This window comes from Arachis stenosperma, chromosome 2, assembly GCF_014773155.1.
Source record: "Arachis stenosperma cultivar V10309 chromosome 2, arast.V10309.gnm1.PFL2, whole genome shotgun sequence".
In the NCBI taxonomy this organism is placed as follows: domain Eukaryota; kingdom Viridiplantae; phylum Streptophyta; class Magnoliopsida; order Fabales; family Fabaceae; genus Arachis; species Arachis stenosperma.
Window position 1 is genome coordinate 4,520,314 of NC_080378.1, and position 15,714 is coordinate 4,536,027.

Below are 15,714 nucleotides of genomic sequence, written 5' to 3' on the forward strand. Positions count from 1 at the left end.
TGGGGTAACAATACACAAAACAGTGACAACGATCGAATAACAAGCCGAAAAAATAAAAATAGAAACAAATCAAATAAAACAGTACCACTATAATTAGAGTAAGGATACAAGAGAATCTCAAATAAGTGCACAAATCAAATGCTTACATTAAGTAAAAAACAATCAAGCGCCAAAGCATATAAATGTGAACCAAAAACATGAAAAATTTACAGAACCACAACTGGTTTGATATATGTACAAATTGCACACACCATTGAGTAAAGTTGATAGGAACAAAATTGTTGCTGATGGCATCACTACAACTTCTTTGACTACTTCAGGTACATGATTGTCATCTTCAAATATGGAAAGCATATCCTTTGAGTCTTGACTGCATTAGCTACATACCTTCATCACCTTGGGAAATCAGTTTGATAAGGTGCCCAAATCCAAAAAGGAAGAAATAGTTATTATTACAGAACCTTTTCTAAGTATTAGAAGTAGCTTATTATAGGCATATCTACTACTATTTATTCAATCTACGGGCAAAAACTTAACACCTTATGCATGCTGACTCCTTTCACTATCCTACATGAATCTTGTAACAACAGCAACTCCATGATCATAAAGAATTGACAAAAACAGAAACACAATTTTATAACTCGTTTCTTTCCACAAATCAAGTTATAATTTATTTTTTCTCTGTGCAAAAGCAAACAAGAAAGAAAATTATAGAGAGGAATAGAGAAATATACCAACAACAACGAAAGCTTTTCAATAATGAGTGCCACCAACTTTCTCCATCGTGCCTTTGCTTTTCAATAACTTGAAGCCAGAATCAGAAAATACACCGTTTCTGTTTCCCATTACATCAATCCAGCTTACTTACCACCTCAAATGAACTTAGAATTAAATGTATAGCCAATGTATAGGATTACATATTGATATGTGCACAAGCTACCTGCAGAAGATTGTAAAAATATTAAATTTGATAAATCCATTTGTTTAAAAATAAACACCCAACTGTTGGATACACAAAAAATACGATTTTTTTTTTAAATTTGATTTTTTTAATAAAATATGAGAGTTAACAAGTATTACAGATAACAATGGCTGTTTCCTTTCTTTAACTAGAACTGCAAACTGAGAGCTTTCCCGATAAACAAAAGAAAAGAATGCAAATTTTGCAGTTGGCATATGAGTTCAAGTGGTTAATGTTGTTTATAGAAAGAGAAAAAAAAAATTGACTTGAAGGAAAAGGAAAACTTATGCATGTGTGAATTTAATTGTGGGTAGCATGACAAATATAAATGTTAGAGAATTACCTGCTCAGAAACCTCTACTCAGAAAATTTTCTTGCCATCGACTTCAATGGTGGGAATGTGGGAAATTTTGGACCAAATTTGTTGATGCTTATTCTTGCAGTTTTTGCCCAGCAAACCACAGTGGTAAATTTCCAGGAGAAAGAGAGAGGGAGGCAGCTTTTCTCCTTCCATATTCTTCAGCCTTGGACAGTATGAAATGTGTAGTTGTTGGAGGGAGGTGAGGCGGAGAAGCTCGCTGCACTCCAATGTCTCCAGATTATCAAAGAATTGAATATAAAGAGTGGTAAGGGAGGGAAGGCGAGGCAGCCAACCCGCCTCTGGGTATGACTTTATGCTCTCGCACCAAAAACCAGCAATGGTGAGATGAGTGAGGTTGTCCAAGTTGCCCAACCATGATAGGCCCCTCACTTGTTCCTCCCAATCTCCTACACTTAGCTCTTTCAGGTTAGGTGGCAAACCACCCTCTGGCAACCTATGAATGATTGGGCAACCTCGTATGTCGAGAGACTGTAAATTTGGGAGAAGACTATTCATGTCACGTGGCAATGCCTCCAACTTGTCGCAATATGTGATGCTGAGATGAGCCAAGTTGGGTGCAACCAGTCCTGCTTCTGGAAATGACACAAATTCGTCGCACCAACGGATGGAGAGACGTTGAAGAGCAGCGTGTGGTGGCTCTGACATTGAAACTGATTCCAGATTTGAACACCTCTCTATCTTGAGATTCTCGAGATTTGGAAAGGCATCCAACGACAATGAGGTCAGTGAATCACAGCTTTCTATTTGTAGATGTACCAAATCATACTTGTGTTGTTGCTGGAGTAATTCAATTTGGCTGCAACTATATATTCTGAGCTTTTGCAAAGATTTGGGTAAACAATTGCTCCCCAAGGATACAACAGATGAACACTCCCAGAATTTTATTTCTTGGAGGGAAGTTAGATGGTGGATGATCCTTGCCTTAAATGCACACTCCACCACACTTTCAAATCCCCTAATTGATAAACTATTCTCATCGAGTGTCATCTCTTTATCCAGTCCTTTATCATCTCCTCCTATTTCCAGTAGACGCACTTTGGAAACATCCGATGAGGAAAAAACGATTCTCATTAATACTTGATTAAACATATCTCCCTTTAACATTGGACATTTTGTTATAAGAAGGCTCTTAAGCTGAGGAAATGCTTCTGAGTCAGGTAAGTGCCACTCCTCCCAACATGACATGCCATCAAATACCAAGGTCTCTAGCGAGGGAAACGGTGCAATAGGTGAAGAACGTTGATGGCCTTCATTCTTGTAAAACTCCTTGCCAATGCTCTTCAGCTTATCAAAACTTTTGATGCTCAGGGACTTGAGAGATGGCAGCTGTCCAAGTGAAGGCAGCACGCAGCAATTCCAGCAATATTGTAGAGATACACTTGTCATGTTTTGGTACAAGGAATGCCCAATCCACTCTGGAAATATTTTACCTTTGTATCCATAAACAATTAACTCTTTCAAGCCAGTGTGTGGTTGCAAGCCTCCAAGTATATCTTGTTCATCAGTATGTGTGTTTGAAACCATATCATCACCTGAAGACACAGACCATTTCAACAATAACTCCTCAATGTGCTTCTTTTCTATTATCCTTGCACTCCTTGCCTCATTGCCATCAACCACATTCTCCAATTTCTCAATCTCAAGTGATCCATGAAGATTCCAAAGCCCTCCTAACTCTTCCATTCCATTGTCTTCTTGCTTTCCCACCACAAACTTGCTTAAAATGTGCAACTGTTTTAATATGCCCATTCCTTTTGGCATTTTTTTCAGAGGCGTACCCCTTATATTAAGATGCCGCAAATTCACAAGATTATACATGCCATTGGGCAGCATAGTCAGCTTTGAACAGCCTTCTAACTTCAAAGTTTGTAGATTGCACAAATTGCATAGTGACTCGGGCAATATCTTAACAGCACTCCAAGAGAGATTCAAATAGCGCAACTGGATCAATTTTTTAGCAATTGAATAACGAAATATATCGAGTGTATCAAAGGACAAAACTCTCAAGTATTTATTCTTTGACAATATGTCACATGGTAATGTTGTTCTTGATTTCCAGAAATGAGCTCCATAATTGATATACAATAATGTCCTCAAAGATTCTTTTTTATTAGAGGACCATTTTGTCTCAGGAATTGAATGATTGTATGACAAATGTCGAGTTAGAATACTCATCTCTTCTTTTTCAGCAAATCTACAATAAAGATCTCCAGCAAGAAATGTTGCCAAGTCATGCATGAGATCATGCATCACGAAATACTTCTCATCATCGTTATCAACCTGCTTGAAGAATAGTCTTGAAACCAAGCCATCGAAACACTCGCAACCAACTTCTTCTAGAGTCTGTCCCCTCCTTGGTGGTTGTAAAAGATCTTCAGCCATCCACAACAAGATTAATTCATCTTTATCAAGTTTATAATCTTTGGGATACAAGGAGCAATAAACAAAGCAACGTTTTAAATGAGCAGGCAGATGATAGTAACTTATTAACAATGCAGGAACAATCTTACTGTCTGTCATAGAAAATTGCCAAATATCACTAGATAGTATTTTATTCCATTCCCCAGCATCTTGCTTTGAGCGCAACAAGCGTCCAAGTGTTTCTGCAGCTAACGGCAAGCCATCACACCTCTCGACAATCTTTCTACCTATTCCTTCCAGTTCTGAGCTCCCATTTGATTCAGGAAAGGATGCATTGTCTGCAAAAATATCTTATGATTTGACCAATTTTATAATGGAAGTGTTTAGAACAAACAAAATCAAACAGGAAAAAAAAAAGAAAGAAATGAAAGAATAATGCATCACAGCGAATCTAATGTTTAATTGCAGAGGAATATAGAAGTTCCTTATATATATTCACTCTAAGGACTAAAAGATTTAATGAATGATATTATTAGTAGTTTAAAAAAAAAGGAAAAAAAACTTAGATATGTTAGAAAAATATAATGCTCGAGATTCAAGAATGCTAACATTCATGAAGATATATTTCTAACCTAAAACATGTTATCTTTATCGTTTCCTACTTTCCATATCATTTTTCAGGTGTGTTTAAAATTTGAAAAATACAATTCATAATATATTTTGTCAAATATATTTACAGACCCAAAAGAGAGTTAGATTCAGAGTTTGCTACAACATTCTAAAAAACTCGAATTCATTTCATTTTTACTTCAGAAATTCCTTATTCTCTCTTATTCCTTCTAGAATTTCTCTTAACTATAGTTCTATGTGTTTGTTTCTATCCCAGGATTAATCTTTCCTACAAGATACTTCTTAAGAAATACTTCCTAGCAAATAAGAATCCTCTGAGGAAATAATTATTATATTTATTCATATAAAATCTCATTAATACATAGATAGTGTCTCATATAAAATTGTATAAGTATTTTCTTTCATTCTTCTTTTTTGGAAAAGAAGTACTATTTCTATTGCAAAAACTCATAAAATTCCAAATATTACAAGTTAGAAAGCAAAACTTTTCAATTTTAGAAACCAGAAAATAATGATTTGGCAAATACCTCATCAATTAGAATAGCTGCTTGAGAGAATAATTGGCGTAATAATACACAAAACAGTGGAAGTGAATAAGTGATTGAATAACAGAATCTAAAAAAATAAAAATAAGGACAAGACACCAAATTTTAACGTGGAAAACCCTCTCAATGTGAGAGGTAAAAACCACAGGTCATTCGGACCAAAAAAGAAGTACCACTATAATTAAGTAGGGATACAAGAGAATCTCAAATAAGTGCACAAATCAAATGCTTACATCAAGTCAAAACAACCAAGCATCAATGCATATAAATGTGAACCAAAAATATGAAAAATTTACAAAACCAGAGCTACTTTGCACGCGCAAGCCATATCTCACCCTCCAAATCTTATCTTAACCATCTAACGATTAAGAATGAAAATGTATATCCAAAACTTGCTATCAAAATTTTAGCACAATCCAAGATTGAACCACTCCCCAACCGCAGATTTGTAATGACTGCATAAATCAACCCAAAAAGAAAAAAAAATTATCATTCCAATAATAATATGGTAATGAAGATTAAGGTCCATCACATCAAAATTAATCCATATCAAAGTGCATATTATCACTTAGTTAGCATGACTAAGTGTCAAAAGAGACGAGAAAAATTTTTATGCAAGTATATACATGCTCCCCAACCTGCAATTGTCAAAAAGGTTGCACAATGAATAACATTATAGATGTATTTATAAATTCATGTAATAAACTTGAATGCATTAAAAATGATACTCTTTTTTTTTTTTTTGGAAACATCTTTGCGCTTAGCCAAAGAGAAATCCAGAGCCAGTTAAAAGATCACGGATATACATCTTTTGGTTTAAATTTACAAGCTCCACTGAAATTGCAGTTTTGGCATTGTAAGAGCTTTGGCAGCAGTTATAGTACATTTAGTCTAGCATATACATTAAAAAAGGGAAAGGTAGAGACACCATCTTTCCCTGAACTACACATAACTAATTCCTTCTCAAATCAAGCTATCATCATCTCTTTATCTTTCTCCCAACAAAAATAGAAAAAGTAAATTGTAAGGAGGAATAGCGTAACTATACCAACCTGAAGCTAAAATTGTAAGGATGAACTTCGGACTGAATGAAGATAATTTAGATATGGTTACCAAACCTCAGGTGTACTTCCTGAAACACAAATTAAAAAACATTTCAAAACTTAGTGTTTGTCATCACAAAAACCACACACACAATTTTGTTAGAACCTCATGAACACAATGTTCGATCATTGGTTTGATTTTAGAGACAACAGTGAAAGGAAATGACACCCATTGGTTTGATATATGCACAAACTGCACACACCATATTTCAGGTACATGATTGTCATCTTCAAATGGGGAAAGCATATTCTTTGAATCTTGACTGCATTAGCTACATACCTTCATCACCTTTGGAAATTTGTTTGATAACGTGTCCACATCCAAAAAGGAAGAAATAGTTATTATTAGTTTATTACAGAACCTTTTCTTAGTATTAGAAATAGCTTATTATAGGCATCTACTACTATTTATTTTATGTAAGATTCAATCTATGGGCAAAAAACTTATACACCTTATGCATGCTGATTCCTTTCACTATCCTACATGAATCTTGCAACAACAGCTAACTCATGATCATAAAGAATTGAGAAAGACAGAAACACAATTTGGTAACTATTTTCTTTCCATAAAAAAAGTTATGATTTATTTTTTCTCTGTGCAAAAAGCAAAAAAGAAAGAAAATTATAGAGAGGAATAGAAAAATATACCAACAACAACGAAAGGTTTTCAATAATGAGTGCCACCAACTTTCTCCATCATGTCTTTGCTTTTCAATAACTTGAAGCCAAAATCAGAAAACACAGAGTTTCTGTTTCCCAATACATGAATCCAGCTTAATTACCACCATAAATGAACTTAGAATTAGATGAAGATGTATAGCCAATGTATAGGATTACATCACGATATGTGCACAAGCTACCTGCAGAAGATTGTAAAAGTATTAAATTTGATACATCCATTTGTTTAAAAATAAAGACCCAACTGTTGGATACACAAAAAATGCGACTTTTTGAATAAAATATGAGAGTTAACAAGTATTACAGATAACACTGTTTCCGAGAGTAAGAAAAGATATTTCTTTAACTAGAACTGCAAACTGAGAGCTTTCCCCGTAAATGAAAGATAAGATTGCAAATTTTCCAGTTGGCATATGAGTTCAAGTGGTTAATATTGTTTAAAGAAAGAGAAAAAAAAAATTGACTTGGAGGAAAGGAAATTTATGCATGTGTGAATTTAATTGTGGTAGCATGAGAAACATGAAGGTTAGAGAATTACCTGCTCAGAAAATTTGGTCGTCATCGACTTGAATGGTGGGGATGTGGGAAATTTTGGACCAAATTTGTTGATGCTTGTTCTTGCAGTGTTTGCCCAGCAAACCACAGTCGTCAATTTCGAGGAGTAAGAGAGAGGGAGGCAGCTTTGCTCCTTCCATATTCTTCAGCTTCTTACAGTATGAAATGTGTAGTTGTTGGAGGGAGGTGAGGCGGAGAAGCTCGTTGCACTCCAATGTCTCCAGATTCATGAACCCCCATATCTCAAGATTGGTAAGGGAGGGAAGGCGAGGCAGCAAACCCACCTCTGGGTATGACTTTATTCTGCTCTCACTGCCATCACCATAAATGGTGAGATGAGTGAGGTTGTCCAAGTTGCCCCTCCATGATAGACCCCTCAGTTGTTCCTCGCATTTTCCTACACCAAGCCGTTTCAGGTTAGGTGGCAAACCACCCTGTGGCGACCTGCAAATGTTTGGGCAACCTAGTAACTCCAGAGACTGTAAATTTGGGAGAAGACTATTCATGTCAGGTGGCAATGCCTCCAACTTGAGGCAGTTTATGACGCTGAGATGAGTCAAGTTGGGTGCAGCCAGTCCTGCTTCTGGAAATGACACAAATTTGAGGCAGTTAGAGATGGAGAGACGTTGAAGAGCAGCGTGTGGTGGCTCTGACATTGAAACTGATTCCAGATTTGAACACCTGAATATCTCCAGATTCTCGAGTTTGGGAAAGGCATCCAACGACAATGAGGTCAGTGAATCACAACTGAATTCTATATGTAGATCTACCAAATCATACTTGTGTTGTTGCTGGAGTAATTTAATTTGGCTGCATTCAAATAGGTTGAGCTTTTGCAAAGATTTGGGTAAACAATTGCCCCCCAAGGATACAACAGACGAACACCCTGAGAATTTTATTTCTTGGAGGGAAGTTAGATGGTGGATGATCCTTGCCTTAAATGCATACTCCACCACACATTTAAATCCACTAATTGATAACCTATCCCCATCAAGTCTCATCTCTTTAGCCCATCGTGGACGATGTTCTCGTATTTCCAGTTGGCGCACTTTGGAAACATCCGATGAGGAAGAAACGATTCTCATTAATACCTGATTAACCATATCTTCCTTTAACATTGGACACTCTCTTATTTGAAGGCTCTTAAGCTGAGGAAAGGCTTCTGAGTCAGGTAAGTGCCACTCCTCCCAACTTGGCATATTATTAAATATCAATTCCTCCAGTGAGGAAAACGGTGCAATAGGCGAATAATGTTGATCGCCTTCATTCTGGTAAAACTCCATACCAACACTCTTCAGCTGACTAAAACTTTCAATGCGGAGGGACCGAAGAGAAGGCAGCTGTCCAAGTGAAGGCAGCACGCAGCAATTCCAGCAATATTCTAGAGTTACACTTGTCATGTTTTGGTACAAGGAATGCCCAATCCACTCTGGAAATATTTTACCTTTGTATCCCTTGATTCTCAACACTTTCAAGCCAGTGTGTGGTTGCAAGTCCCCAAGTATATCTTGTTCATCAGTATGTGTGTTTGAAACCATATCATCACCTGAAGACCATCTCAACAATAAGTACTCAATGTGCTTCTTATCTATTATCCTTGCATTCCTTGCCTGATTGGCATCAACCACATTCTCCAATTTCTGAATCTCAAGTGATCCATGAAGATTTAAAAGCGCTGCTAACTCTTGGATTCCATTGTCTTCTTGCTTTCCCACCACAAACTTGCTTAAAATGTGCAACTGATTTAATTTGCCCATTCCTTTTGGCATTTCTTTCAGAGGGGTACCCCTTATATGAAGATGCCGCAAATTCACAAGCTTATACATGTCATTGGGCAGCATAGTCAGCTTCAAACAATCTTCTAGATTTAATGCTTGTAAATTACACATACTACATAACGACTCAGGCAATGTCTCAACAGCACTTCTAGAAAGATCCAAATAGTGTAGGTTGATCAATTCACCTAGGCTACTAGGCAACATAGTTAGAGAAGAACAACGTGCTAACTTTAAAGTTTGTAGATTGCACATGTTGCATAATGACTCAGGCAATGTCTCAACAGCACTTCTAGAAAGATCCAAATAGCGTAGGTTGATCAATTCACCTAGGCTACTAGGCAACATAGTTAGAGAAGAACAACCTGCTAACTTTAAAGTTTGTAGATTGCACAAGTTACATAATGACTCGGGCAAAACCTTAATACCACTCCCAGAAAGACCCAAATAACGCAATTGAATCAATTTATCTATTGAATCAGGAAGTACATTGAGTCTATCAAAGGACAAAACTCTCAAGTATTTATTCTTTGACAATATGTCACCTGGTAATGTTGCGGGTGCTTTCCGAGTATAAGCTCCATGTTTGATATACATCAATGTCCTCAAAGATTCTATTTTACTAGAGGAGCATATTTTTTCAGGGATTGAGTGATCGTATGACAAATGATGAGTTAGAATACTCATTTCTTCTCTTTCACCAAGTTCTTCGGAGAATTTACAATAAAGATCTCCAGCAAGAAAAGTTGCCAAGTCATGCATGAGATCATGCATCACAAAATACTTCTCCCTATATTGGACCTGCTTGAAAAATAGTCTTGAAGCCAAGTCATCAAAATACTCGCAACCAACTTCTTCTGAAGTCTCTCCCCTCCTAGGTGGTCGTAAAAGATCTTCAGCCATTCACAACAAGATTAATTCACCTTTATCAAATTCATGATCTTTGGGATACAACGAACAATAAACAAAGCAGCGTTTCAAATGAGCAGGCAAATGATAGTAGCTTATTAACAATGCAGGAACGATCTTACTGTCTATCATAGAAAATTGCCAAATATCACTAGATAGTACTTTATTCCATTCCCCAGCATCATGCTTTGACCGCAACAAGCGTCCAAGTGTTTCTGCAGCTAACGGCAAGCCATCACACCTCTCGACAATCTTTCTACCTATTCCTTCCAGTTCTGAGCTCCCATTTGATTCAGGAAAGGATGCATTGTCTGCAAAAATGGACCAACAATAATCATCTGACAGTTCCTTGAGAGGGTAAGAGTTATAGTGTCGGACTATTCCACCAACATTTTCCATGCGAGTAGTTAGAAGAATAGTGCTTCCCATTCTCCCATGTTGAAAAGGGGTGATAAAACTATTCCACATGTCAGCATCTTCACTCCAAACATCGTCCAAAACAATGAAGAACTTCTTTTCTGACAGTTTTTCCTTCAAATCTTGTTGAAGTAAATCAAAGCTGTCAAGACTACAAACACCTGAAGAGATCCCCTTTATAACATTCTTAGTAGTCTCAACGACGTCAAAATGTTCAGAAACACAAATCCATGCTTTCAGATCAACCCCGTCCATCAAATCCATATTGTTGTAGAGGCATTGTGCTAAAGTAGTTTTACCAACCCCACCCATACCAACAATAGAGATGACGGACAAGTTATGATGATTGTTGTCATTGAGCATCTTCATTAGTGCCTGTTGATCACCATCCCTGCCGTACACATTCCCCTTTACAAGAGAAGTGGATGGAGGTTTCCATGAGGAGCTACCCGTTGGAATCTCTTTCAGACCAAGGCTATCTTTAAGTTTCTGAAGATCTTCTATTCTTTTAACCACCTCGTTTATCTTAGCCACCATCTCCCTAACAGATAAATTAAGGCGGAGAGGAAGGCGAATGCGTACCTTCTTGCGAATTTCAGCTTTGATTAAGGCACGGTCCAACAAGTCATCAGCAGTGTAGAGAGCATCCCTGAGACTATCAAGCCATTTCCTCACACGATTGTTTCCAAACTGCTTCTGCTCGGCGTCAGCGGCCAGAGCTTCTGCAGCCAAGAGAGCAGTCTTGAGCCTCTCAACCAACTTTCGGTCCAGCTTCTTGCTCACCACCGAGTTGACAAACTCAGGTGAAATGAGCCTGTTAAGAACAAGGCTGATGGAGCCAGAAACTAAAGCTCCAACAACAAGTGCTTCAGCCATGATATGATACAGATCACAACAACAGCAAATGAACCAGGGCTTGATTGGATTCTCAGAATGTAAGGAAGAGATAGCAGTATTGCAATAATGCTTGCGAGGTATTCAACAATAATAAAAGGCATATAAGCGAGAATATACTTCATTTCTATATTCTTCTTTGAAGGTTGAAAGTTGAAACACAATATTCAAATAACAAAAGGGTGACCAACCGAAACTAGTCTTTGTGGAAATTAATTAACTATATAATTTAATATAGGATCATCATCATATGATATCAATGCATATCATTGTTAATAACAATAATGGATAGTATGAGATTAAAATATGTTGGCATTTGGCATAGACATTGACTTCAAGTGGTAGATGCCTTCAAGGTTACTCTACTGTGTTTTTAATTCCAAGAGATGCAACAAATTAAAATTGCAACTTGAGGAAGGTTTCAGACTGTTTTCACAACCCAGCTAATATTTTAATAAATAGCTGAATAGTAGAAACATTTAAATAGGAAAATAATTGAAATGATTATTAAATTTAAATGTGATAGAAGAATGTGAAATGCCTATTCAGTATTCACATGTATAAATAATATTTTTTTTTCCTTTTTACACTAGAGAAATGATATTCCTAGTCAACAACTAATATGCTATGTTGGCGACTCCGTTAGCAAATAAGCATTTGAATCATTTTGTCAAATAGAACATATTTTTCAGTCATTTTGTTATTATTATCTATTGAGATTATTTTTGTCAAAATCTGATTTTTTTGACAATCAAAATGGCTATTTACTCTATTTTAAATTACATGAGGCAATTTAATTTTCCAAGCAAGTAACAACGAAGCTAAATGATTGCATAGTTGATGCAATTCTTTGAGCAGTCAGATTAGAACTGGTTAAGGTCCTGATGCTTGATAATTGCAGGTCCTTTGCAGATTACTTGTGTAAATGATTTTGCTATAGTGGTAGGCTTTAAACTTGTACTAGAATGAGCTTGTGGCAATGTTGATGCAGATGGTGATGAACAAAGGTCACATTTTCAATCCCTATTCTCTGTAGCAACACTACATTACTAGCCACTTGAAAAGGTTTAAAATACAAGTGCAGTTCAATCATTGAGAAATTCAGTGTTTAATTGATGCTCTAATACATGAATAAGGTTAACATAATCCATTATGCTTACTTTTCAATAATATATCCCTAGTAGAGATCATTTCAGGGAAAAAAAATTCATATCAATATTCTCACCCCGAGATTTGCCAGTTGAACAACACACATGGCAAAGGCAGTCTAAAGATTTGCTCAAATCTACATCACATCACACAGCAGTTCTTTAATTTGCGATGAAAGATTTGCTCCTTTCAATCATTCAGCATTACTCTGTGTGTATTTATTTGAGTTATTTAGCTTCTATTTAGCTCACACTCATTGCTTGTCATTGAAAGATATATCAAATCAAAGGCATCTCTTTAATACATTGCAAAAGTATGGTATTGAGTTCATGTAGTTCTCTTTCTGGATGATGAGTAAAAGGATATCTAATATTCATAATAACATCAGTAATCTTCTATCTTATTTTTTCTTTGAAAAAACAAAAGTAAATGTGAAAAATGACTGCATTTCTGTTGCTTGTTTTGACTGAAACTGTCATTCAAGATCCAACCCAGAACTGCAATTCTCTCATGGCAATTGCCGCTTGATCCTCAATGTATCTCCTGAAACACAAATTAAAAAACATTTCAAGACTCAAGTATTTGTCATCACAAAAGCCACACACACTTATTGTTCTACATCTCTCTTTTCTTGTTTATTTTTTGTACTCTTTTTAGTAATGCAATTATGTGAAAACCTCATGAACACAACTTTGGATCATTGGTTTGATTTTTGAATCAGCAGTGAAAAGAAATGACATCTCAGAAACAGGAACTCAAAGTAGAACTAGAGCAGGAAAAAATTCAATAAACATAATACACTGACTTTACATGACAATAATCCTATATATTTGTAGCTATCCTCTCTAATTAAGTCCCAACAGATCAAATATTCTATGACAATACTTTTTATTGAATAACCAGTGTATGTTCCCGTGTCTTGCACGGAAAAATACATAAAATTATATAAAATTTTTTATTAAAAGATTAAAAATATTTAAAAAATTAGTACTTATCTTAATCAATTTGGGTTGGTTGAGTGATTATCTTATTCACATGCTTAAGCAAGTATTTGGAGTTTGAATTACGCTTGTGCATGTAGCAATTCATTATGCTTAATCGGTAACAAATTCAACTCAGTGATGATTTTTAACAACAAAAATTTAACTAAGTGATTATTCAGTAAGACAACAACAAATTCAAGGTTCAATCAGTAACAAATTCAACTCAGTGATGATTTTTAGCAACAAATAAATTTAGGCTAAGTGATTATTTCAGTAAGACAGCAACAAATTCAAGGTTCAGTGATGATAATCAATAACAAATTTCAGCAACACATTCAACTTTCAGCAACAAATTCAAAAATGCATGTTTTCATAAACATATTAATAAAGATCAAGTATCAATTCTTAGACATAACTAATGATGCAATAATAAATTAGTCGTTAGTACAAAATACTTTCTCAATTTAAATGAATAAGAGAGAATAAAAAATAACATCGGTAAATCAAATCCAATATGTGATCTCAAAGTTGGCATCTATATCTTCATAAGACAAATTTAGAGATTGACCAATATTTTTCTCATTTTGATTTGCATCTATATCTTCCATAGCATTGTCTATGATCGTGTTTGTGATGAAGACATTTCTAAAATTCTAACAAAAGAACCAAAAGATTTACAACAACAAAAGATTTAGCTAAGTGATTATTTATCAAAACAACAACAAATTCAAGGTTCAATGATGATAATCAACAACAAATTCAATTCAGTGATGTTTCGCAGCAAAAAAAAATGAGCTCGGTGATATGTTCAGCAACAAATTCAGCTCATTCATAATTTTCAAAAATAAATTCAACTATGAGAATTTTCAGTAACAAAAATTTTACCTCCAAATATGATTTACAGCAACAAAAAATTTAGCTAAATCATTATTTCAGTAAGACAGCAACAAATTCAACCATCAATGATAATTTTCAGCAATAAAAATTTAGCTCAGTCATATTTTCAGCAACAAATTCAACTTTCATCAACAAATTTAAGGAATAGTGATGATTTACAGCAATGAAATTGGAAAAGAAAGAATATGGCCGAAGGAAGCTGACCTGCCCAAGGAACAACTGCCGGTGAAGGAAGCTGACCAACTGACGGCCGAAGACGGTAACGACCACCAGCCGAGGGACCAGAACGCGCGACGAGCTTGAATCCGACTCTCCGAGACAGTGAGTGCGAGACCGAGAGAGAAGTGAGAGACCGGAGACCAGAGAGCTTGAGTGCGACACCTCGAGAGAAGTGAGTGAGAGAGCTTGAGAGAGGGCTTCAGACTTCAGAGTTCAAACTTCAAAGTGTTGGGAGGGGCACCTTGAACGACGCTGTTTTGCCCAACCCTAAAAAGAAAACGATGTCGTTTTTATTTTTATTTTTTTTTAAATTAAACATGACCCGGTCTGGATTACAAAAACCGGACGGGCCATCGATTTTGATGAAAACTCTTCAAGAGTCTGATACCTTCACATGGTATCAGAGCTCAACGATCCATGGAGAACACTGCGCCAACACCAAAAGCTCCAACGAGCTTCCTCAATCAGAACATGTTCGCTGCGTTTTCAGCCATTAAACTCAACGAGAACAACTACAAAGCATGGAAGAAACAAGCACTAGCGTGCATAAAGGTGAACAAGCTTCAAAGTCATCTTGATCCAAGGATGGTACCTGCTAGGTTTAGCTCAGAATCAGACAGACATGAAGGAATCGAAGCTCAAAGCTACACAGACTGGGAAGTGCAAGATCAGTGCCTTGTGGCTTGGTTAACAGCAACAATGGAGTCTAACTTTGTCAACCGTGTAATCGAGTACGATTATGCATACCAGATCTGGAATGTGTTGAGTGATATTTTGAATCTAGAGTCAAATCGAGGATTAAGCAGCTCAAGACTCAGTTAAAGACACTCAAGAAGCACGGTTCTCCAGTCACCGAATATATGGCGAAGATCAATCAAGTTGCTGACGCACTTAGTGCACTTGGAGCTCCACTAACCAAAGACGAGTATATTGAAGCTGCACTGGGAGGGCTTGGCGAAGAATACAATGTTTTCATCACCGTGGCAACAGCAAGGATTGAAGAGACGTCAGAAAGCGAGTTTGAATCTCAGTTGCTCGCTCAAGAAGAATTAGTTGACAAATTTAGAAGAACGGAGCTAGGACCAGTTCAGGCAAACATTGCTCAAAGAGAGGATTGATGATTGAATTATTGATGGTATAGAATTTCACAAATGAATTATCGTTGCAAGTATAGTTTCTAAACCAATCAATAATCCTTTCATACAAAAAGTTGTTTGTCACTAGTACAAACCCCTAAAATTTATAAACCGAAGTAT

The 15,714-nt window shown here is 36.2% G+C and overlaps 3 protein-coding genes across 6 annotated transcripts; all 3 read right to left on the bottom strand.

Moving 5' to 3' along the window:
- Positions 1-198: 198 nt before the first annotated feature.
- On the bottom strand, positions 199-4,133 carry LOC130962050 (putative disease resistance protein At3g14460). The gene is made up of 4 exons (XM_057888136.1): positions 3,854-4,133; positions 1,305-3,715; positions 735-940; positions 199-396 (listed from the first exon to the last, which is right to left on the bottom strand). The coding sequence occupies exons 1-2, from the start codon at positions 3,861-3,863 to the stop codon at positions 1,323-1,325; spliced, it is 2,403 nt and encodes an 800-aa protein (XP_057744119.1). The 5' UTR covers positions 3,864-4,133; the 3' UTR covers positions 199-396; positions 735-940; positions 1,305-1,322.
- Positions 4,134-4,985: 852 nt separating this feature from the next.
- LOC130963709 (putative disease resistance protein At3g14460) lies at positions 4,986-9,893 on the bottom strand. Of its 4 annotated transcripts, none has more exons than XM_057889815.1 (4): positions 7,199-9,893; positions 6,631-6,755; positions 5,932-6,011; positions 4,986-5,334 (listed from the first exon to the last, which is right to left on the bottom strand). In XM_057889815.1, the coding sequence occupies exon 1, from the start codon at positions 9,891-9,893 to the stop codon at positions 7,203-7,205; it is 2,691 nt and encodes an 896-aa protein (XP_057745798.1). In that variant the 3' UTR covers positions 4,986-5,334; positions 5,932-6,011; positions 6,631-6,755; positions 7,199-7,202. The 4 variants fall into 4 exon arrangements, with proteins under 4 accessions (XP_057745798.1, XP_057745795.1, XP_057745796.1 ...); XM_057889812.1 differs by having other exon boundaries at positions 6,631-6,842; XM_057889813.1 differs by lacking the exon at positions 4,986-5,334 and adding an exon at positions 5,365-5,517 and having other exon boundaries at positions 6,631-6,842.
- Positions 9,894-11,192, bottom strand: LOC130962406 (putative disease resistance RPP13-like protein 1). Its single transcript, XM_057888623.1, has one exon. It carries the CDS (start codon positions 11,190-11,192, stop codon positions 9,894-9,896), a length of 1,299 nt encoding a protein of 432 aa, XP_057744606.1.
- Positions 11,193-15,714: the final 4,522 nt, after the last annotated feature.

What these genes read in the sequence shown, in the direction of transcription:
- LOC130963709 (XM_057889815.1), bottom strand. Translation starts at nt 9,893, where the DNA reads ATGGCTGAAGATCTTTTACGACCACCTAGGAGGGGAGAGACTTCAGAA.
- LOC130962406 (XM_057888623.1), bottom strand. Translation starts at nt 11,192, where the DNA reads ATGGCTGAAGCACTTGTTGTTGGAGCTTTAGTTTCTGGCTCCATCAGC.